A 23964-nucleotide genomic window follows, 5' to 3' on the forward strand; every position below is an offset into this window, starting at 1 on the left:
CATATAAAACCATCCTTCTCAAAATCAGAAATCACTTCATCAGAGGTAAGACTATTTCTACGCATAATACTCCCTAAAACCCACTATAAGAAGCAAACTAGTGTTTACTACGTCTGTTCCGTACAGTAGGATCTCCTTCATAGATGACTTGACCCATGAAGTCAGTGAAGAACACAGCCTGGGCAATGATGGAGAACCAGGTGAGAAGGTGACAGGCGCAGAGCCGCAGCAGCTCAGGAGGCATCTTCAGCATGGAGAGCCACAGCAGCCGGACGGTGGTCTCAACCTGAGAACATACGGATAAGAGAAGCTCCAGCAAGGAGTAAACCATCATGTGGACAAAATGCAGATCCATCCTCACCTCGCCCTCCTCGCTCTCTGTATCTCCGCTGGAGGAGTTTGTGTTCCCGCTGCGGTGTCTGTTCCTCTGTCTGTTTCTCCTCCTGTGCCGGGCCTCCACTTCATACAGGTCGTTCATGCTGCGTGACGACTTGATGAGGAAAGCGGCGTTGGCTCTGCGGTAGCGGTAACGGTGGCTCCCCACTCGCCCGTAGTAAGAGAAAGTGCAGGACGGCTGGCGGTAGAAGGTGTGATGGCGGCGTGGCTGTCGCATGGGAGCTCCGGTACTGGCAGCTGGATCGAAAAAATGAGTTCAAGGGATTTTATTGAGAGAAGGAACTTAGCAGATAAAGACTTTATGAGCAATATTCATGGGTTTAAAAATAAAGGGCAGCTGAATAGAAATGTATATGTGGTGTCAATACTTCTGCCACATGCTGGCTTAGAGAGTCTGACCTTTAATCATTCCGGCGCGGTGCGCCTGTCCTTTAGAGCTCAGCCTGTCAGAGCTACCGATGTCTGCATTTGTCACGCTGGCCAAAAGCCGCCCGTTCAGAGTCCGCTGCTCATTGAGCTGGTTATTCAGCAGCGCCTCCTGCCCATCGTCATTCTCCATCTCCTGCAGGAAAGCCGAGAGGCGGGAGATCCTGGGCGTGTGAGCGTGCGTGTGATGATTGGCGTGGTGGGGGCGGAGCAGGTCTTCGCTGCCGGTGCTGCTGCTGCGGCGGATGCTGGCGAGCCGCGGACGGGAGCTGCTGTGGTCGGGACTGAAGAAGGACGGGATTCTCGGCGGAGTGCTGTGGTGAGGAGAGAGGCGCTCGGCAAAGATGGACGGCTCCAGGTGGCACAGGAACAAGGCGTCATGGTCCAGATGGTCGAGGGTGGCGTCTGCCATGGCGAGAACACTGTCGCTTTTACCTGGAAGGAAATCAAGAGGGAAATGAAAGGGAAAAAAAGGATTTAGATAAGAGATCTGAAGACGCCTTGTCAAGAAAGGATGACATCATTCATGAGGTGAACTTACTTCTGACAAGCTCCACTTCCAGGAAGTCCATGTCTCCTTGCTCTGAACGATTGTCACCATAATGATCATAGAAGTCGTAGGTTTCTATAGTATCATCCTCACCAATCATCTCTAGCTTCGGTGCAAGAAATCCAGCCTTGCCATTGGCTGATGGTCGAAGGTGGTTGGAATTGGGACTCTCCTGAAACAGAGATCATGTTTAAATATAACCCACTAATTTATTTAAACTTCTCTCCAAAGAAAACAGTTCTACTGAAGATCATTTAAGTGATTGAAAGTAAATGGTAGTAATTAATAAATGGGAAAGAATTCCAGCAGAGACTGTGGAGAGGAACTGAGAGACCCTCTGTCTTTAAGTAGATGGTTTATTTTCAGCTAGTTTTTAATTATTGACTTTTAAAAAATAGGGAAAAATGGAGTTAAAGCAAAAAAACAACATCAACACAAAAAAACAATACATTCAGAAAGCCTGAAGACAGCTAAGATTCAAACCACTTTAAAGAAAGGCCAGATAAAGTCTGCTACCTTGGGAGCAAAGAAAAAAAAAAGGAAACAATTCCTAACTCAACACTTGCACAGTATTACGGCTCTGCACCTGATCCAGCCTGTCGCTTTGTGGTGAATATTGCTGCTCCTCGATGCTCAAGAGATGAAGAACCACAGAGATGGAGAACAGGATGGCAGCAAACACAAATAGGATCTGTTCCTGGGACTTTAAGATATCCCCCAGGAAGGTGTGTGTCCAGTCTAACCCTCCGAGAGCGTAGCCGACCGCCCCCCCAAGGCCTGCAGAGGTAAATATATCGCAGCGTTAACTACTAAGCCTGTCCTTTAAAACAGCAACAGGATTTCATCTTACCAGCAGAAGCAGCGTGGATGTTCAATGCCATGTCTTGCTCCTCGGTATCTGCCACATCCAGTAAGTATGCCCTGATTGGTCCCTCTGTGGCATCTGCACAAAAGTCCAGGACTACAACACCCAGCACAGTGAGAACGATGCCTATGGGCTGACTGCCCTCCTCGTCCCCAAGAGACAGACCTGAAAAGGACGTATAGATGTTACTGAAGGTTTGCTTTTGGTTCTTTGCCAAGAAGATTACAACTGATCACCTACTTAACAGACTGTGATATTACCTTCAGGAAGATTTTCACAGCATATCAGCGGTAGCTAAAAATATACAGTATGTGAAAGCTTCTTAGCACTGAATAAAACCCACCTGCTTCAGACTGTTTGTACCAAAAACTGATTAACCTTTTGAGGAATGACCAATATTATGAAACAAGTTGCCATTAAATATTAGGCAGGATTCTTCTCCTGCAGGCAGGCAACTGAATCATCCTCAGTGCCTTTAAGATAGTGTGAGTTGGTTTGCTTCTGCTCCTGTTTCTATCTTATTCATTTCAGTCTATGTAGTGTTTTACCCCTGCTTTAATTTTTAAATTTTTTTTTTTTTACTTTATTGTTATTAAAGTGTCGTTGTGATCCGTTATGACAATCTAAAGTTATCAGGTTAAAAAGATTACCTAAACATATAAGGAAGGATGTTTCTTTTCCCAGGTGGATCATCATAATAAGTGGTCCTTCTAATTGTCAATCATTCTGGTGATATGTTTTCGTAAGGCCATCTTACGTACATCTGACATAGTGGAGAAATAGAAAATCTTCTTTTGGAAAGTAATTTTGTATGAGCGATGCAAAACTTTAAAACAGAGCCTGCACGAGGAGAAATTGGCTTGTGAATGCTTTTGCACGTGTTTAATAGTAATTCCCTTTTGGGAGCTGGTACGGGGTTGTGCATGTGCATTTGAAGAGGGTGGGTCTTTTCAAAAATTCGTAAAAATCCTCCACGATACCTTTAACAAATCAAACAGATTTAAATAAGGGGATAATTTCCTACTTATTTTCTGCTTGTTGCCTCCATGCCATTAAGTGTAAAGCTGTTGTATGAACTTGTTTCTTTTCTGCATGAAAAATAAGGAACGGTAACCTCACATTTCATTGGCTCATCTACTTATCTCGGTTTTATCTCAGGCATATTTGACGTCTTTCCTATTTTTGAAGAGATGCGCGATAACCACAGCTGATGTATGAACCTTCTGCGGTATTGCTGGGTGATAAGAAAGATACATTCTCAGAATGCATAAAAAAAGCTTTATAATCATCCAGATCTGGATAAATTATATATTAAAGGTTGTTTTTTTAGTGTGTGTGTGGGACCCTGAAGGAGGGAACCAAAAAAGCAGTGAAGTTATCATTTTCATCTTCAAACATTGTGCATTCATCTGTGCTCTACTGGTATATCAGCATTTAAAAAACATCAACAAGATGGAGGAAAACTACAAATAAAGAGGATAAAAGAACATAATTTCCATCTCCATTTGCTCTTTGGAATAAAGGTAAATTTACACCCTCTGTTGGTGTAAGCCATGTTGTCAGAGCTGTGTGCACATGTCATCAATAACTTATTTGTGACTTTTAATGGCTGCATGACCTAGATGAGTGCATAAGCAGGTCACTGCACTTTTCCCATCCTGCTTTGCATTTGTGACCTTGTCTGTTTTCTCTCGCCTGTGAAATCATTACAGCGATGAATTCGGCGGGGCCTCCTAAGGAAGGCGTTGCATGAATATGTTTGAAAAACGTAGAGCGCAGCTGGAAGTCTACGGTGAGGATGTGAGAGCAAGATATCGGAGGCAATGTGACGCAGCATGACTTTACAAACTGAAATCCATTAAAGTTGAGGAAATGAATGTGTTCTCGTAGAGGGAATGGCAAACGCGAGTGTGTGTTTGGGTTAGACAATGGAGCCACAGTGCTCATTAGCCAGGCACCCAGACAGGAAGTGACCTGTGATTGGTGGAGAGAAGGAAGCAAACAGGAACTGTTTCCCTGTGAACTGTGAGCTCCGGTGTTCCCATGTCAACACACATAAACTCACTCACACCCATAGGTTACTACAAGTTTTCCCACGTCACCTTCTGTTTTTTCACACATTTATATTTATTGAAAGACACACGTTTGCTCTCATTCATTTATTTCTCACACAGGCTGCTTGTTTTTCACATGCCAACTGTGCCTGTTTGGGTCTCTCACCCACTTCAGTTCTCTTCTGACCTAAATCCAAACTTTGAGGAGAAGAATAGAGGCAGAAAGGAAAACAATCCAGTAGAAGTAAATAGATTCTGCTGATAGAACACAGTTCACACAGCTCCTCATACCATTCATACCTCTTTTTTGTTGCTTTAAGAAAATAATTTTTCTTGATATTTCCTAAAACCAACAATGAAAAGAAATATTGTATGACCACTACTACAAGATCCAGACTGTAACGATAGAAATGATCATATGCAGCAGGAAGTGTATGTTAAATGGCTTCCCAATCAGATCTGTGAAGACTTAAAGCCTAATATGCTACGGCAAACAACGTCGATAACAGCTCTGAAATGAGGAAGCTAACAGCAGACGATGCTCTGCTGATATCAGCAGTAGATGTTTTTCTCTTTTCCCTCGCTAATGGAACAAAACCCTGCTAGGAAAAGAAACGGCCCTTAGATAGGATTACATTTTAGGGTTTATTTTTCATCCAGGACTCTCTGGGGTGCAGATGACAGTAAGCAAATTAGCTTCAAAAGTGAAAATCGTAAATTCTTTTTGTGATGCATTGAACCTCCATCTTTACCCAAATCAACTGCTTACTTAACTGTAAAATAGCTCCATAAATAGCTTGTAGGTTAGATTTGGAACAAGTGTTTTAAAAAAATAAATAAAACAAAATTACAAAAGAGGAGAATGACTAAAAATTTTAATTAAGAAAAATAATCATTTACACTTTTAAAAAAGAACTCCCCAATTTACAAAAAGATGTGCACCCACCTATCAATGACCCGTTTAGGAACAGCGCCACTCCAATCAGTGTTCCTATGCAGAGAGCCAGGATGAATGGCCTCCTCCTGCCCCAGCGCAGAGTGCAGCGGTCACTGGCAGAGCCGATCAGAGGCGTGAACATGAGGCCCAGAACTGGACTGAGCAGCCATGTAAGACTGTAATACTGCTCTGGAAGACCTGCAAAGGGACAAACAGAAATACTTTAAGTTTAAAAGTGTTTATGTTATTTTTCAGTTTTGACCAGCAGGGGGCAGAAGTAGTATCCCATCTGTAGAAGACTAAATGGTTTTCAATAGAAACTGGATTCAATCTTAAATCAAAACAACACACAAAAAAAAAACTAAATATTTTATTAACACAAAATTTTGGATTGTGTAAAGTTTTTCAAACAATAGATGATACGTAATTTTTATTGCATGTTTGATGTCAACATTTTAGAGTGGAGTTCACATAAATGCATCTCATTCAATTAGAATAGAAATGTTGAAAGCAATTCAATTAAGGAAAGTGAAAGACATAACATTAGTAGTAGAGTGATATTTATATTTAAAGAGTCAAGTTTGACTATTTCTAATGACTAACAGTTAATGGAAATCCAACGTTCAGTGTCTCAGAAAATGCATATGTTAAATGAGACTATTGATAGGGGGAACTTTGGTCCGGTCATATTTTTGCAGCTAAAATTGTAGCAACAAGAGACTGATGTATGAACTGATCATGTTAACAACACTATTCAAGACAGTAAGATGGTTATTTTGTTTATAAAAGTAATAAACTCAGGGCAAAACTGGCACAAAAAAAAGATGACAGAAGATAAAAATGTATTTTATACACAAGGTGATTTCCAGGAACTATAACCTAAAAACTTGAAAATGGCATCGATCAATAACTATTTAAAAGCTTTTAGAACATTTCGAGTCAGACTTTGGTGTCTTTTCCAAGTATTTTATGTTAAGTGCATCCACATTTTCAGTGGAAAGCAAACTTTGTGAATCCATAAATGCCATTTACTGAAAACCTGGTATACAGATGTAATCAATTGGAGAAAAATGAATGTCTCAGGCCAGATTTTTGACACTCTTTAAAATCTTCAAGGCATGACGTTTACATTTTGCTCCCAAGATGGTTTCATTTTGTTATGGATAAATTGCACGACATGCTGTGATGATCAGGTTTAAGTAATGAGAAGAATGAGTGAAATGTAACAAAATATTCAGACGTTCAGAAAGTCTGCAAAGGATTTTTACCAAGAACACTTTAAAAGATTAAATGGATCAGACTCTTCTTTAATGAAAAGAATAAGAAAGATGCTTAAATCATTTGTACAGTATTGTCCCTGTAACCATCCCTGTATTTTCTAACCAGTTTTAACCATCTTTTAATCTAATATACATCTCAACTGAATGGTGATCACATCACACTGCTAATGTAAATGGCCAGGGAATGTGACCTCATTTGTCATCACTTCTTACATTATTAATATGCTCTAACTTTCCACTGCCGGCATCAAGGGGAAGCATTCAAACATACCTGCAGCACAGCAGAGTTTCAAATTAGAAGAGGCCGATGGAAACATCTTTGGCCAAACAGAACGTGTGCTTAAAAAGTACGGAAAGGCACACATGCTGTCACTACCTCTGAATAATAACAGCCAACAAATACTCCTTTTAGCTTGTTAAACTACTTCCTAAATCCTCATCTATCAGAGCAAATGGGTATAACACAAGAGCAGGTGATGTTATTTAAGAAGACATCTGCATGTTAAGCAGGTTCATTTATTTTAAGAGATGCATTACTATTTGTTGTGGTTAAACTTTTTCCATCTACATAACTAAAAATATCTAAGAGAACGGAAACGAGAAATTAGATGAATCCTTATGCTTTGTTTACGGTCACTTAATAGTTGTATTATATATGTGTGTGTGTGTCACCATTATTGCTATCTTGCTTTTAATGCATTTATTGAGTTAGTATGGGTCTTAGGCAATGCAGCTACTAGAGGAGTTAGCTTTCAACTTTAGAGGAAAATCACAAAAAAACTTGTTTCACAACAGTCACACCCCTTTCCCGCCCATTGTGAATGGGGTTTAAACCAGTTTAAACCTGGGAACAATCGGCTTTTAGTGGCAGTAGGAACAGCTCAGTAGATGCGTGTCGACCCGGGTCAAACAATTCGACAAGCCACCTGCCTTAAAATCGCCTTGGCTCTGATTTTAATGCTATGGGAACACCAGAGCTGGGTTGACCTGCTAAATTACGTGATACCATTGAAAGCAACGTACGGCAGTCAACACACCGTGCCAGTCGCATCTCGTCTAACAAGACAAAACAACCCTGTTTAGATTAAATTAACATGGTGCAGCACTGGTAACAGGGATTTGGACACATACAAGAACGGAACAATAAAGAATACTGACTATGCCCTGGCTCCCGATCTTGCCAGCGGAAAGGGAGCAAAATGCCGATTGTTAGCGGGTTGACCCATGTCTGGAAAACCCAGTTTAACCCACTGATATCAGTGGGAAAGAGACTTTGTTATACACCTTTCCTATTGTTCTTTTTAATACAATTTTCTCACCCCTGACACTTTTCTCCACTTGTTTAAACCTGCTTCAACATCTTTTCTGCATGCACAGTTGCTCTGGAAAGTTGACTCAAGTTACTTTAGATTCTCCAAGGCTTCATCTCTGGTCCATGTAACCTCAGGGCTCCGCTTGGATCCCTCTCATTCACATCCATGAATCCTACACTTATTATTAATTCCCCTCATTTCCAGGGAAAATCTCTATTTCTCCATCGTTTCTCTCTAAGGATCACAATGTCATCTGCAAACATCATAATCCATGAAAATGTCTTTTAATCACCACCACAAAGAAGGGTGTCTGGGTCCATTCTTGGTTGAACTCCTCAGTCACCTCCAGCCGTATGCTGGAGGTGACTGAAAACAAAAACAAAAATGCAGCCGCATCTTCCATTTTCTGTATCTCTCTATCAACATTCTCAGATAAAATGATGTATTGTGCTGGTGTGGCATACTAGCATACATGAAAGAGAAATTACAATTTGAGGCTTAGATTTGGCACTGCTATTCTTATCTTGTCCCGCCACCATCACACATTCTTTAAAGCAACTGAAATAAAGATGTTTTTATAGTAATCTTGCTATGTACTTAAGCTTCCAGAGGGCGGAGCTGCAGCCCTGGCTGCCTTCCACTTTCTGTAATAATGCATTAAACTGTAGCCTTTTATGTTACATTTAAAAAGCTGTAAAGAGTATAAAATATAACAGTATTTTGAAGAACAAGATAAACATAATATAAAACTGTTTCATTGTGTGTCTCTGCACAGATTCTGCAGTGAAAAGACTGACACGTGCTGTGGAGACACATCTGAACTGATTTAAGATAACACAGGTCATGTTCCTATTGTTCTTTAAATATGTCGACCTCTGTCTTTCTCGTGTACGTTCTGTATACTGGGCTCAACCTCTGCCGCTTGTAGTGACAGGGTCCTGAGAACTCTGTCACGACACAGTCTCCATCACCTTCACTTCCCGGCTCCTAATAAGGCTTTACCATTCACAAAGTGCTTCCTGCCGACGGGCTGTTTTAGACTTTTTTATCTCCAGTTTTGTTTCTGTATTCATCTTAAAAACAGACACACACAAAAAAAACACATCAACAAATCAAATACTGTGCTGCCATAAAGTATGAAACAAGGCAGCAGATAAGAATCGGTCTGTCTGTCGATTTGTCAACATCAAAACAGGAAAACAGTATCTAGTAAACAATCCCCACACAATACTAAAAACACAGACTAAACGTAGTAAATAAAGACATGTCTCTGTTCCCACACATTTCAAAACCCAGTTCCCACACAGTCCTGGTACTGTATGTGCAAAACACACACATGCACAGGGAACAATACTGAGAGAATCAAATCGCAGGAAGTATTATAGAAAAAGAAATTAGTGCAAAAAGAGAGAGGTCAAGGAGAAAACAGAGAGGAGGAGTGTGAGAAAGGCTCAGCATCAAAGGATGCAAAAAAAAGGGAGGATAGAGAGAGCTGGGATAAGGTGAGAAGAGGAGGAAATGTGAAAGACAGAAAGGGCAGAGTTGGCAGGATGGAGTCTAAATGAAACAGTTTATATTATTCACATATCCTAAGGAAAAAAAGCAACAACTTCCCCATCTATCAGCAAGCTCTGTTTTTTCCTAGTATGCACATTTCCTCCCTGAAAAACAGCAAAAAAATAACGGACCTCAACATGCAAAGGTTTCAACACAAACGACCCATTCATTAACGTATGTGTAGGCTTTATGTGTTTTTTTTTCTCTACTTTGTTTCCACACGGAAGCGAAGAACATAACTGTAGTGCCTTGCATTTGTTTACAACTCTAGAACGCCTGGAGTGTGAATCGTTTATAGTAGCAGGAGTAGAGAATAAAGTCCTCTCATTGGTGTTTACACATGACTATAAGTTGTTCACCTTTTGACTTGTATATTAAACATCACACTAAGTTCTTTTACCAAGAGCCAAAATCCTTAACAGAACGTAAGATTTTAATGTATGATTGAGAACAAGGGAAGGGGTTGTTAGGTTAAAGTTACATGAATATTAAGGGATGAAAACAAAAAAATCTATATTTAAAGCTCAGCTCTTACGTCAGTTGGTCTTTTGTTGAACCAGGGATGTAAATAAATAATTAACTTCCAAATCATCGTATATTAATGGTTCATTAGACCAAAATGTATTCTATCCGATGAATTTTTTAGTTTTAGGAATTTCTTTTAGTGTAGTTTTATGTGCAGTGTAGTGATGTTGGTCTAAATATGTTAAAATGTTATTTTTAACTACCAATTGCAGATTGTGAGACGTAAAACTTGTAATTACTTAAAATTATATTTTGTTTGTCATATTGTGGACCTCAATGGAGGGTGCCAGTTTTTCCCCCTGTGCAATTAACCCTGGGTAAATGACACAGGTACATCTTAGTGAACTATAACCTACCGAGTAAACGCGGGAAGGCTAGCATTAGCAGAACTGTTGTGTTTTTTTTTTGTTTTTTTTTTGTTTTTTTAATCATATTGCAATTGACTGGTGTAAATTTAAACCGTGCCAAACAGTGTCGTTTTCATAAGCAGTTATATATAAGATATCTTCTGAAACAAACAAAATGTATTAGATAGTGCACTATGGTTTACCATATGTGCTTGAGCTAACAATTAGCAGAAGCTAACATGAGATCAAAAACATCTAGGAAAATAAATGACAGTGACAGATCTTTCAGTCCTTTAAAGCAACTTGCTAATATATGTGAGAAAATATTTAGATCCTGATGCTAACCATAAAAAGTCTCAGTTAGAAACCAGAATTCTTTCTAACGTAGCTAATCATCTGGGTTAGCATCCCCTAGCAGCAGCAAACACCAGTTACTTTGGCTAACTCTCCACTCTTCCTCCATTTGCTCCACCTCATCTTCATAACCTCTTGTAATTTTTTACATTGTCATCAATCTCAATGTGCTGCTTTTCAAACTGAAAAGGTTAACCACCATTACTCAATTCTTTTTTGGCCAAACAGAGCTTTGTTAATTCAGTTACCCAGAATGCATTGCAGTGTAAATAACATGGCGACATCAGTGTGTCAATATTCTATTTTAATGTATAGAAACTAAACAGATTCCAATATTTTATTTAAAGTGAAAATAAACATTTCGCCAATAAAGTATATTTTTACAACTAATCGTGGATATTTTTAAGCTAACATTTAAATAGCACCCATGTAGCCATGGTTCATAGAAGAGCAGCTTCTCTGCTACGATTGAAAGGTGAGGATGTGACGATAGAAAAAAATAGGACAAAAAGCAAAAATGTTTGTGACATAATAGAAAAAAAATAGATATAACAAAAAAAAAAAGAAAAAAACCAATTTAATTTAAAAAAAAGGTGGTTAATAAAGGGAAAAAAAAAAAATTAAGTTTATTTAGTCAGTATTTATTACAGCTTGCACAATAAATTGTTAAAGTATAATGATGTACAATTCAGCATACTGTTAAAATAAGCCCTTCATGTTATGTAAAGATCCTCCTGATACAAAAACTGAAATCTTTAAGGAAATATGAATGCATTAGTTGACCAATAAGATCAATTAACTTTAAATAAATCAATTAAACTGATCATTTGCATCATTATTTGAAAGCTATCCAAAGATTTCAAGGTGAGACAAGGCGTCTGATTGGCAGTCTGATGGAACTTACTTTTTGTTAACTCATGCTTATACTTGAGAGATACATTTATTGCACCATGTGACTAATTTAATGTCGATATTAATTATAAAAGAGCCCTATAAAAGCTCTCTCTGCTTATTGCATGGAACCCAATGAATTACAGCAAAGCAACAGCTGGAGACAAAACTATAAGACTGGTCAGTATACAGCTGGGGATCATTCTAGCTGAAAACCGATGATCCCAGTTTGATAATTAGAGCTGTCAGGGCAGAACATTGAAATTGAGAACTTACTTCACTTCTGTTTCTTTGATTCTGTCTTGTTGCACAATTTCAGAGGAAACGATAGAAAGTGGAAACTATGGCCATAATACACTTTTATTAAGGACAGACATGAGAAATCAGAATTTAGATTTTTCTGTGAAAAAAAAAATCTATTATATAAATTATATATGACCATGTCATCTTTAAACCTATAATTATATATCAGTGTATTTTTTCATCCCTCCATTTGACTGTATTAAAATCATTCGTCAGCAAAGACTCCCTCCTCCTTGCACAAGAATCCCCACCATCAAAACTGAAGCTCAACAATCTCTCCTTCTATCCTTTGTCTCCTCCGTTTTTCGTCCAAACTTTCCCCTCTTCCCTTCCTGTCCATTCTCCCATAAAAACAAAACAATCCTTTCATATCCTGCGCCGGCGTGAGAAAACTTTGGGGAAAATGACAGCCGTCCTAAAAAGAGCGAGAGAAATGGTGCGAAAGAGAGGGAGTGGGTCAGAGTTCGTGATTTCAGAAAGTGGGCAGAAAGGAAGGAGGAAGAAAGGGTGTGAATTAAAGAGAGGGAGAGGACAAGAAAAGAAGAAGAGGAAGCAGGTGTGTTTCGCTTTTCAATAAACAAAACAGAAACAGATGTGAGAACAGATACAAAATGTCAATAATGACATTTTCTTATTGATTACTATCTGCAGGTATAATGGACTCAGATAACAAAAGCCATTTTAAAAGCACAATTAGGAATAGGTAACAATTTAATGCTTACTGTATACACTGCTGCTTTCTAAGAAAGTAGCAGTAATTCTGCATTTCTGCGTATTGTCCAGCAGCAAATTCAAATTAAATCAGAGTAATCAAGTAAAGGTCTCAATATCTTTTTTATCACCACCACAGGCAAAACTACAAAAACCAGTCGGCCCATTTGGCCCATCCCTTCAATGATCAATAATCGTTTGGAGTATATTTGTGCAGAAATATCTCCAATGGAAAACATATTTATATTAAGCTGAGGTAAAAATTAGGATGAGAGATTTAAAATTTTTTTCCAAGTTTCAAAATAGATGAGCTTCAAAGACAATTTCTGTCGTGATTCGATGTTTATTCATTGTCTAATAATGACATTGCTCAGATTTATTCATTTTATTTTCTAAGTAAAACTCTTTTGTATACCAAGTTTATGAAATGCCACACCAAAGGGTACGTACACTTCAACATTCTCCAGCATATCAAAGAAAGATCAAACTACACGTGAAAACTAATCAGAACTCATTGCTCTTTTTTTTTTTTTATAAAAGGTGCAGAGCAACATTTCTAACTTCTTGTTTAGCAGGAATCCCTTTGCACAAACTGTAAAAGAAAAATGCGCGTTGGCTGAGCCTTATTTCCGCCCACACAAACATTTACAAATTGCACCTTACGGAGGTGGTGATGGGCAGACATGCTCCAAGGCCCGCCTATTCCCTAACAGGTTGAGACTCTGATGTTGGTTTCTCTAGATTACGTCGCACCAACAGGTATATTTATTAGTGAAAAAGGACATTTTAGGATGAATAGTCCATTAAAAGCTGTTTTAATGTGAGAGGACCATAGATTTCTTATATATTGATTCACAAAATCCTTTCTTTTTACCAGCAAGGCTTCTGTGTTCCTGCAATCTTTACATGCAACACATATGGAAATGCAATTAAACAAAATGGAAAGATTTTCCTACTTTTATGATTGTACAACTAAATATTCCCTTGATAAATCACTATATTTTATAGACCTTTAAATGCTAAGAGCACAGGATAGGTCTTTCTACACATGCTGGTAAAACCTTGTGACATAATGACACCAAAAAAAAAAAAAACTATTACCAAAAGAAAACAAGCTAAAAGTAACTTCAACAGACATTTGCCATGATGCTGAGGATTATAAAGTCCAAAAAAAGAAAGCGAGACCATAAGAGATGAGAGGAGTGAGTCATAGCACTTCCCAGCAGCAAGAGATGGTCATCAATCATGCAGCGGGGACCAACACGCTTTTCTACAGAAACACTTTACAGAAATGGGAAAAAGATGAACAAAAGGCATAGTCAAGGCTATTTGAACAAAAAATGCATTGCAGAATAAACCATGCCGTTGATATCTGAATGCATGCTGAAGGAGGAATAACTGATACAGAAGGGGAAAAAAAACATTACAAGCTGTGAGCTTTGTTTTTGTTTTCTACTTTCCAAATCTGCCTGCTTGAGAATTAGACATTAGAAATGACTTTTGGTATGAAAGAAGCTGTGCAAAGGTGACAACCTCCCCCCCATCCCTCCCCCTGTTCTCTTTTCATAAGGTGGCACTCAGATTGGATGAAACCAGCTTGTGTGCACACACACACACAGCTGCTTCTAGTCAGCAGAGTTATGCAACAGCACTGCAGTACACTAGCTGCCTCCTGCTGAGACACAGACAAATACAGGAAGAGATTTACACCAAGGCAAAATCTTTCCAACAACCACATGGATTTCTCTGCTGGTTGAAAATACACCCAGCACCAGCTATACTGTGCTAATTTTTACATCTAATACTTGAGTGAATAGGATTAACAGCAGGGTAGCAGGTTTCTGGCTGCGAATGACCTACTATCAACAGGAAGTCCCAGCTTTCCAATGAGTGGATCAATATGGCCAATAACCAGAGATCATTGGTCTTATGCAACTACACACACTATAGGTCATCTAATTATCAACAGAATCTTCTGTAAAAATTAAATGGTTAAATATCTCTGCAAAAATAAAAACCAAACAGCATTTTTTTTTCAGGGTTTCAAGGCTTATACTTGTTTTTAGGTCGGTTTGGGAAGTGGGGTTCATTCATTTTTAAAAGCCACTTTTCTATAAAAGGGTTTAAAGTAACAAAACAGTACACTGAGTCTAAAGATAACTGATAAGGTTTTTGTCTTTTATTGTTTTAAATATTAGAAATTTTTATATTGGAAATTTAGCAGAAAAAAAAAAAAAAATTTAAAATTAGAGAGCAAATTGGTTCTACTTTCACCTTCAGAGATACGTGTAATGTTGCATCATTTTGAATCCACTGCCTTGAATTGCTGTCAACTGATTACATGACAGCAACTAAAGGCATCTAGGAATCTAATCAGGTTATAGTTCAAACTGAGAATAAGAAAGCAAGATGATCCAGTTTACTTTAAATGTGCAGGTTTTCTTAGTGCCAGAAGTGGCGTTCTGTTTTAAAGACAGCTGATTTTCATAGATCCTTATAAATAATCCTGTTTCAATAATGCATCTAATAAGCAGCAGATGTGTGAATGATAATAGTTTGTTGGTGTCAGAAGAGATTGGGCCAACTCGCCTCAGATGACAGAAAAACAAAAGTAGCTCAAATGATTTCTTGCCGTCTGTGGAACACCGACTATGAACATAGGTCTCAATTAACAAAGTACACAAAGTACTTTGTTACCTACCTTAAGCAGAAATTTGAGCTATTTATACTTTACTGGAGTAATTATCTTTAACTACAATTACTGCTTTAACTGCTTTAACAATCATCTTTTTCTACTCCTTTAATTTTAATAATAGACTCTTCAGTTTTGTTTCATTTAAGCTCATTTTTAATATGGTCTGTTGGTATTAAAAAAAATAAAGAAAACCCATCAAAATTATTTGTTTCATCCAGACAATTAATTTCTTGGGGGTTGGACTCGATACTGCACCAACGATTTAAAGTTACACTGTTTCCACTAGTTATAAATCTAAGAAACTTCAGTATAAGGAAGTTATCATCCAGAATTGAAGAAAAAAATTTCCTTTAATAGGCTATTGGAGCAAACCGTCTGTCCTTAACATAATTCCCTGCTTTACTTTTACTTTTATACTTAAAGTAGTTTTAAAACCGGTAGTTTTACACTTTTACTTGAGTAAAAAGCTTAACTTGAGACTCTTAACTTCTTTAACAGTATTTTTGCTCAATGGCAAGGCTCTCACTGCTAAATGTGTGATGCTGAATGATAAGGGGGAACCAGGAATAAACATACCTTAACACAACCAGGAAAAAAACTAAACAAAAAAAAAAACTAAGAAAAAAATAGCCATGCATTAAAGTGAATTAAACCACATCCAACACTTTCCTGGACGTTGCTGAACTGGGAGCAGACTTTTGGAATTTGGACAGGAATGTCTACAGACCGAACTATAATAGATATATAGCTGTGAGACAATTTTTCAAAAGTGCAAAAGAGTCGGATGGCACAGATATTTTGTGCTTTAATTTGCAAAACTGGGACTTAGCTGTTTCGGACAATGACATAAGTGTTCCTCCAGTTTATGGTCTTTAAAAAACAAATTCCACTTTGTTCAGAAAACACTTAGACCTTCTTTGGCTTAAAAAATCCACTTAAATACTCCCAATCCATGGGGTTTAGAGTTTGGTACATTGACAGTAGAGCTTGAAGCTGTTAGTAACCTAATTTCTGGTGACATTTAAAAAGAAGAAAAAAAAAACAACAACAAACAAATAAAACTAAGTATAAAGATTTTGTTCCACTTTAGCCACATTGATTTTACAATTTCTGACCATTGTGTCAGCTCTATTAAATCTAATACATACAGAGATGGGTACAATGAGAAGCTTTTGTATTTAACATCCAATCGTGTGCCAGAAGCGTTTCTGTTTTCATTTTTCGTGCAAAAAGGGGGACAAAAATATTTGAGTTATATCAGGAGATAAATATTTTAGTATTTTCTATTCATGCAAGAAATCTCTTAAATAAACAGAAACTAATACAAAGAAATTACACAGATTTTCAGAGTGAGAAAGCTCCACTCAAGTTTTACAGGCTGTTACAAGCAGAACAAACTAAGCTTTGTTCATGTTTAATCATATGAGCTTTACAGACTTTGTCAATTCTACTTTATCACTTTGACTGCTGTGAGCTACGTTCAGAGCTACTGTGTGAGCTTGGAAATCAGAAAGTGAGATGCTCATACTCTAGGATGCATTACTTCTTTCCATTTCAAATAAAAAAACACATTTTTTTATAATTATTAAATATAAACACACGTTGGCTTTTAACTGGATCTGACCTGTCCCATCTTTGAGGGGATTCCTCCAAAAGCAGAAAGATTGAAAAACTATCTCAACTGATTCCTTTTAATGCAGATTCTTTCTGCCACTAGGACAGAAAGGTTTTCCTATTCCTATGGGCATCAACTATCTTGCAATGCAGTAATAATTAACTACATCTGGGTCTTCTCTCAATTGGTCAACAAAAGACCTAAAAGGAAGATGCCTTAAAGTTAATCTGATCAGATAACCAAACCATCTAATCTCACTCCTCTCGATGAGGGGGAGCAGCAGCTCTACTGCCAGCAGATTGTAACAAATGGAAACAGAAGAATGTGCTTAGCCAGCCTGTGGAGGAAGCTCCTTTTAAACCTAGGTATCTAGGATATTACTACTGTAAAGTCAATGCAACAATGCAAACCACTGTCTACTATAACTACAGAACCTAGCAGGAATGAATGCTGTAAAGTGATTAATGCAATCTGCTGGGTTTCCTTACGATATGATTGGATTACTTTAGCTAAGTGCATTGAGAAGACATGTTGTGAATTGGCTTTATATAAATGAACAAAATTGAATTTGATTATTCCTGGTACAAAATTCACTTAAAAATAGACAGTTAATGCCTAAAACCCGACTACCTGCATCAACCTCCATCATATTGCGAACTGTAAACAAGACTCCTGAACTGCTCCACCTCAGACAGAGCATCTAAAAAAAGGCAAAATTGCAATTCTATCATTGTAGTAAAAGAATGGTGAAAACTAACTTTCACATGGCTTGTTTTTATTTGGCAGTGTTCAGGATAAGCTGCTTTACTTTAACTAGAACAAGAAGTAACAGTAAAGTCAGAAGCAGCTTTAGGTGCAATTAGCCATTCATATTCAAGGTACTTATTGTCATGCTCGGGGAAAAATAAAATAAAGAGTGTGTGTGTGTGTGGGGTGTTAATCTGTTTACATGTGAACCATTTGTATATTGGACTTTCCTGTGGGTCATGTGAACCTTATTATACAAAACATTGTGACTCATACCTGCACATCTGGCTTAATGCAAATAACAGTTAATGCTTGACTGTTTGACTAATAATCTACCTTATAATGATTTTAACCTGTGAGATTTTCTTTTTTCTGTAGTCATTTTGTTGTTCACGTGATGCCCTCTGTGTTTACTGGTCCTTGTTTTTGGAGCAACCCAAACCCTGTTTACAGGATCAAAAACAGTACAGTGAAAACAACCATTAGAAGCACACCCTGGGTTAAAGAATCTGCTTCCCCTGACATTTCTTTGTCCCTCATCATCACCTGAGAGCTCTTTTGTTTTTAATGACTTCACTGCCCTTGAGAGGGAGTGGTGTGAAACAAAATGCTGACAAACCAACACCCCACCACACACACAAAAACGCACATATCCAGTTCTGCATTCCTCACATATTTAACAGCACATTCATACCTTACTTATCACCTGCTGCATGGAGAGAAAAAAAAACATGCAGTGTCATAAGAGAGGAGAGAATATTGCTTTGTCCTAAAACTGCTGACCAATCGTTCAAAAAAAACAAAACAAAGATGAGAAATAAACCTGTGCTGCAGCTTCAAACCTCTTGTGGTCAAAAAAATAAATAAAAAAGTACACAGAAACTACAGATGTTAATTTGAAATATATATATATATTTTTGATTTGTTAATCTTTATCAACTTGCAAAATAGGTGACTATTAAAGGTTAAACTGGTAACCAAGGTATCATTAGTTTAAGTTACATTTATGACTGTTATTTGCTTTACTACCTGCTTTTATCACGTTTTTATCTTCTAAACTTTTATTTTGCTGTTTAACTCAACTAAAGCACTTTAAATTTTCTTTGTGCTGAATTGTGTTATATAAATGAGTTTGCCATGCCTGGTTTTCCTCACAGTGACTGTTGCACTTTTACCAATGTTTATATTTGATATTAACATTGCTTTAATGGCCATTGATAGGGACGTTACAATAATAAACATCTCCTATTCTTTTAAAATCACGATGGATAAATCAAAAACATAAACAACAAAATCACCAAAGATATTGCTTCTGTACTTCAGTTAAACCCCTGCAACACTAAGCTGCATCACCGTCACTGTCACATGTCCAAACAAAAACCACATGGCCTTAGTTGGGACATGTGCTCCCAAAACATAAACAAATAGCAACAAGATGGAAATAAAAATTGGTTCCAAATATCAGTCAAGCTTAAAGTATCGGACTGACAACAGTATTTTTTTAAAATGACTGATATCTATGTTAATGCTGATATCGATTGTAATCCCCTACTCACACTATAATGCATAATGTTAAAAGTGCATATTGCACTTTTAACACTGAAATCACTTAGAAGCACTCAGAATTAAACAGTAATCCAAAAATGGATTAAATTGTAGAAATAGTACAAAACCTGAAAGCCATTGCTTTTCAGACAATGGTGAGGTTTTCCTTTCAATACAACCATGATTGGGTAAAATAGAGCATAGCTCATTTACATAAACTAAATTTGATATAAAACCACCTGATGCAGAGTTCATCATCTGGCCCTGTGTTTGGAATTGTAAAATTGTCCATTTTGGGATTAAAACAGCAAATACAGTAAATGTAAATACATTTTGGAACAAAACACTTGGTTTTTCAAATGTTAGGAAACTTTTGAGGGATTTATTTATAATAACTTTTAAGACATCACATTTCTGTTCAGAATTACACTGTGTTCAGTTTACAGACCCACCTTCATAGGAGTCATTATTGTTTGAAAGAATTAACCTTCTGATTTTCTGTTAGTCAGGTCCCAGTTTCTTGGAAAAGGATGTGCGTCAGGAGATTTGGACCCCTGTTCCAACAATCTACAAATCTAGTTTGCAAATCAATGTATATTTCATTAATGCTGCTGGAACCTAGATATGTTGGAAGTGAATTTACCAGCGTGGACCTGTTAGTAGGAAGCTTAAAATGACTGCCTGTGCGGCATTCTGACTAGTTCCCTTCTAAAAGCTGACAGCATGCAAAACGGGAAATTGTTGTTAAATATCCTAACAGGTTGCCAGGGACACCATGCATAATTAAAAAACTCATTCTTAAATTTTGGCACATTTCACATCTCTTTTTTGTTTTTGTTTATTTTACATTTTTATCCTCCTCCTTCACCTGCCACAATCATGATGGATAACAAATGTATGACCAGCACCTCTACCTTCCTTCCACTCAGTTCCATGAATGATTTGATCAGATTATGGTGATTAGTCCTTGTGACATCAAACCAGCCATTTATATAACCCTTTCTGCAAGGTCGTCCTCTAGGTTAGGTAAGCTACATGATGGGATCACTCAAACAGATTAGATTACCTGGCGTGCAAATATAAACAATGTAAGATCAGGCTGAGATTCCTCATTATAGAGCGACAGAAGGCTTTATTTTAAATAAAACATTAAAGAGCTGAGAGCTAATATGAAATGCCATAATTTAGCAATTATGATGCATGAAAACCAGGGTCTAAATTGGGGGGCAACTATCTGGCCTCACTGCTGATGTGCAGAGTGTAAGTGATATAGGTCGCCTTTCACAACACTGTCAGATCTGAAACAGCTTTTTGTATCACTGTAGAAGATTTGTTGAGGTTAAGTAAATTAAACCGGCTGACGAGATGATTATTTGTTAAAGTGGTTAAATAACATCAGAGACTAAGCATTAAACGCAAAGGTTGAATTTGATTAAGATAGCGGCAAACACTTTAATATAATCAGCAGCTCCTTTGAGGCGTACAGCAACACAGAGCACATTTCCTGGTTGATTGTAGTAATCTCCTTTAGAAAAGCAAATAAGGCCTCCAAAGTAGGCTCAAAATGTTGTCATTCTGCCATTTCTCTAGGATTTAGGTTGCCTCACTAAAGCCAAAACAGCCGTCGAGGAAAGAAATAAACAACATAACCGATAATAAAAAACACGTATTTTGTTTTACTTTTTCTGCATGAATCTTTGGTGAAAAACAAACAAAATTGCAATTGTCTGGTTTTAGTAAAAGATGCATGACATCATGCAAAGAAGCTTCCAAATGTGTTTTAGTTTTTAAACTTTCACGATGGATTTAAAAAAGGGATTCAATATTAAAGCATTGAGGCTCATTAGACACATTCTGCTTTATATATATCTATATATATATATATCTATATATATCTATATATATATATATATATATATATCTATGTTCAATCAGCTTTTGAACCCCTATCCTCTCCCCTACTTTGATGTAACACTGAACAATAACCTAATTCTAAACAATATAATCAGAGAAAAAAGGGGGCATGAAAATCACCTACTTCAGTAGAACATAAAAAGCATTTCTCTTTAATTAAGACACTATTTGGTTTGATGTCCAGTGATATCAAGAACTAAAAAACCCTTAAAATCCCCACAGGACATCTGCATGTCTCGGGTGATCTAGTGTTTTTTAAACTTTCATATCCATTTGATAACATCATTTTATTAATTTGAAATTATTAGTATGTATATTTTCAACCCTGGTCCCCGTTTAGCTCTATAAGCAACTTTTATTTGCCAAGTGTGTGAATTGTGCAATACAAATAACTGTCCTTGCCTTAATATGATGTCTCATTCGCCAGAAATCTGATATAAAGTTCAGAATTTCAGTTGCCATGGTGACAGGAGTTCGATTTCATCAAATACGTTTATAAAAGACGTCTAATTCTGACTGAATTCCCCTTCATTTAAAGGTTGAACAAGCTAAAAAAGCTGCACTTTGAACTTTCCATGTGCTTCCTTGTCCATACTTTAGGATATCACAGCAAGAGTACATTTCTGTGACGGGTTGACTCAAGCGTATCTGATTTACATAAAAGAATGAGATTTCTGAAATATGAAATGGACATTTCCAAGAGAGTTTGGCTTACGGATTTATGGTACTGGAATCATTTGAGGCATGAAGAAACTGAGGAGAGAGAAAATGAGACAATATGAAATATAGCCCTTTTTCTCTATGATTTCAGTATTTGTTTTTCCACCTAACTGTGGAAAACATCTGTGCATGCATGTGAATGGCAGAGAGCTCCACATACAGGACCTTGTAGGGTAGAAGTTCCAACTCTTTCTCTCTCTAGTGTAAATAAGGGCTGCTTCATCGAACCGTGTCTGCTGCACACACTCAGTTTCCCTGACCCTTGTGTTGAGGGGTTACACACCGATGCACAATAGTTTCAGTCAGGGTGAACCAGTCAGCAAGCTTAACATCTACCCAGCTAATTCCAGCGGCTGCAGTAATTTTCCAGAATCCATAAAAACATTATGATGGAGCAGAGTTGATATTTACTATTTACTATAAGTTATACTGTGATATAAAGGGATTTTTTTAAATGTACAATGCATAAAATCTAAATTTTGATTAAAAAAAAGCAGCTTATAAAGCCAAAAAAATCCAAAGCAAGTTATTGTTTAAAAAAGGAAAACACAAATAATTCAAAAACAAGTTTGAGGTGAAGTTACATCAGACATTACTAATACATTAATTGCATCAAAAAGAAGTCCAATTAAAATATTAGCAGTGACCAAAAATACTCAAGAAGAGGAAGATCTGTGCAATTAATTTTCATTCCAAAAAAAGTTAAAAACAAACCACTTGACTTTTTCCAAGTTCAAAGAAGTTTTGCTTCCAATCCAGGAAGCTTTCTCAATTTAAAATGTCTGGAGTAGCGTTTGAGTTCAGGGCTTATAGAGTGGCCCAAATAAAAGCCTTGTTAGGGCTTAACATGCAAATTGAACCGGAAAAACAGGTCCACCCCTTAGTAATGGGGAGTCGTTGAGGTCGTTATCGGCCTGAAAAAAACAATACCAGCTCGGAAAAGGGAGTTTTTAGGGTCGTTTTTGGCCTTGGTAAATCCGTCCACTAAAGCCAAACTTTGTACTATTTTTTGCCCTTTTCAGGGCAGATTTTCTAGTCGTTCGAGAATTGTTTGGATCGGGCCGAGTTACAGCCTCATCATGCATCCTGCGTCATGTAGTGTACAGGGATTAACAAGGGTCAATCAGCCCCTCGCGACGACCTCCTGATCAGGAAACATAAGATCGAGAGAAAATGAAACCCGTTTGAAATTCAGTCGGCCCCCATGAGGTGGTCGTGGGCAAATCCTGCTGTTGAAGCAGAGCTACCAGCATCTAAGAGCCGATTTACCTGAATCTCGAGCACTGCGCATGAGCAAACAAGGGAGTTCTTCTTCTTATAAGGCTGGAGTTTTACTTCCACAAAGCCACACAGAAGATAGAGGATTTTATTCAATTTTGGGGTTTTAACAACATTTTATGTGACGTGCCAGATGAAGGATGATTTTTAGCTGACACTTGTTTTATGTCAATTGTTTATATGTTTTGAATTGTGTAAATAAAGTGTTGTTAAAAGTCGAAAAAAGTCTTCTTCTAGACTGACGAATCCGACCAGCTCCATCTTTTGAAGCCAAGTCTGTCGTGTGGTGTTTTTGGCCGTCCAGTTTGAGCTGTAGCTGCGTGCAATGATTGGAAATATCGTACAGTGCATGCCCAGCTTAAGATGTGTAAATTAATCTTATATTTGTCAAAGACAGAAATAATTCCCTCTCTATATTTTGCATCTATAATCCTTTGTGGACTTTTTTGGTAAATCTAAATTTAGTTAGAGTAATTATGAGCAGTAAACATCTTATCTGCAGCATCTATCAAATACTCAATTAGTTCAGACATTTTGAAAGGTATTCGCCCAATTACTAAATTATTTCATCTCTGGAAAAGCAAGAGAAAGGGTATCCACAAACCTCTAATAGCTTGTGTTCCAAGTAACTGTTAGCTTGTACACTAATCTCTCATTCCTCAAACTGACTTGGTTCTGGCTGCTCTTTTTTGTGGAAATCAGATTATTCTTAAAACATGTAAATATCCAGTTAACTGCAATCAATCTCTCTGCAAAACCAAACAGATTTCTTTTTTATGCATTCAGACTAAAGCCACACTTCCTGAAACAATCTAGCTAATTAATGAAGTGGCTTAAAAAAGGTAACCTTTGAAATAAAGATAGGCACAAACTAAAGGTTGAAATACTAGCTTGACTTAAAAATGGAGAATTTACAATTCAAAATGAAAACTGCCTTCTTC

General features: G+C 37.4%; 1 protein-coding gene across 1 annotated transcript in view; it reads right to left on the reverse strand.

Annotated features, from left to right (window-relative positions):
* The window catches only part of slc45a4 (solute carrier family 45 member 4), a 57618-nt gene that overhangs the window by 6741 nt on the left and 26913 nt on the right, over positions 1-23964 (reverse strand). Inside the window, exons 4-10 of the mRNA XM_015392770.1 lie at positions 5238-5426; positions 2223-2402; positions 1959-2149; positions 1364-1544; positions 796-1257; positions 362-633; positions 125-286 (exon numbers count right to left, since the gene is read on the reverse strand). Coding sequence (XP_015248256.1) covers positions 125-286; positions 362-633; positions 796-1257; positions 1364-1544; positions 1959-2149; positions 2223-2402; positions 5238-5426 — 1637 coding nt within the window. The remainder of the gene's footprint in view (positions 1-124; positions 287-361; positions 634-795; positions 1258-1363; positions 1545-1958; positions 2150-2222; positions 2403-5237; positions 5427-23964) is intronic.

This window comes from Cyprinodon variegatus, unplaced genomic scaffold, assembly GCF_000732505.1.
Source record: "Cyprinodon variegatus isolate N-32 unplaced genomic scaffold, C_variegatus-1.0 Scaffold605, whole genome shotgun sequence".
Classification (NCBI taxonomy): Eukaryota; Metazoa; Chordata; class Actinopteri; order Cyprinodontiformes; family Cyprinodontidae; genus Cyprinodon; species Cyprinodon variegatus.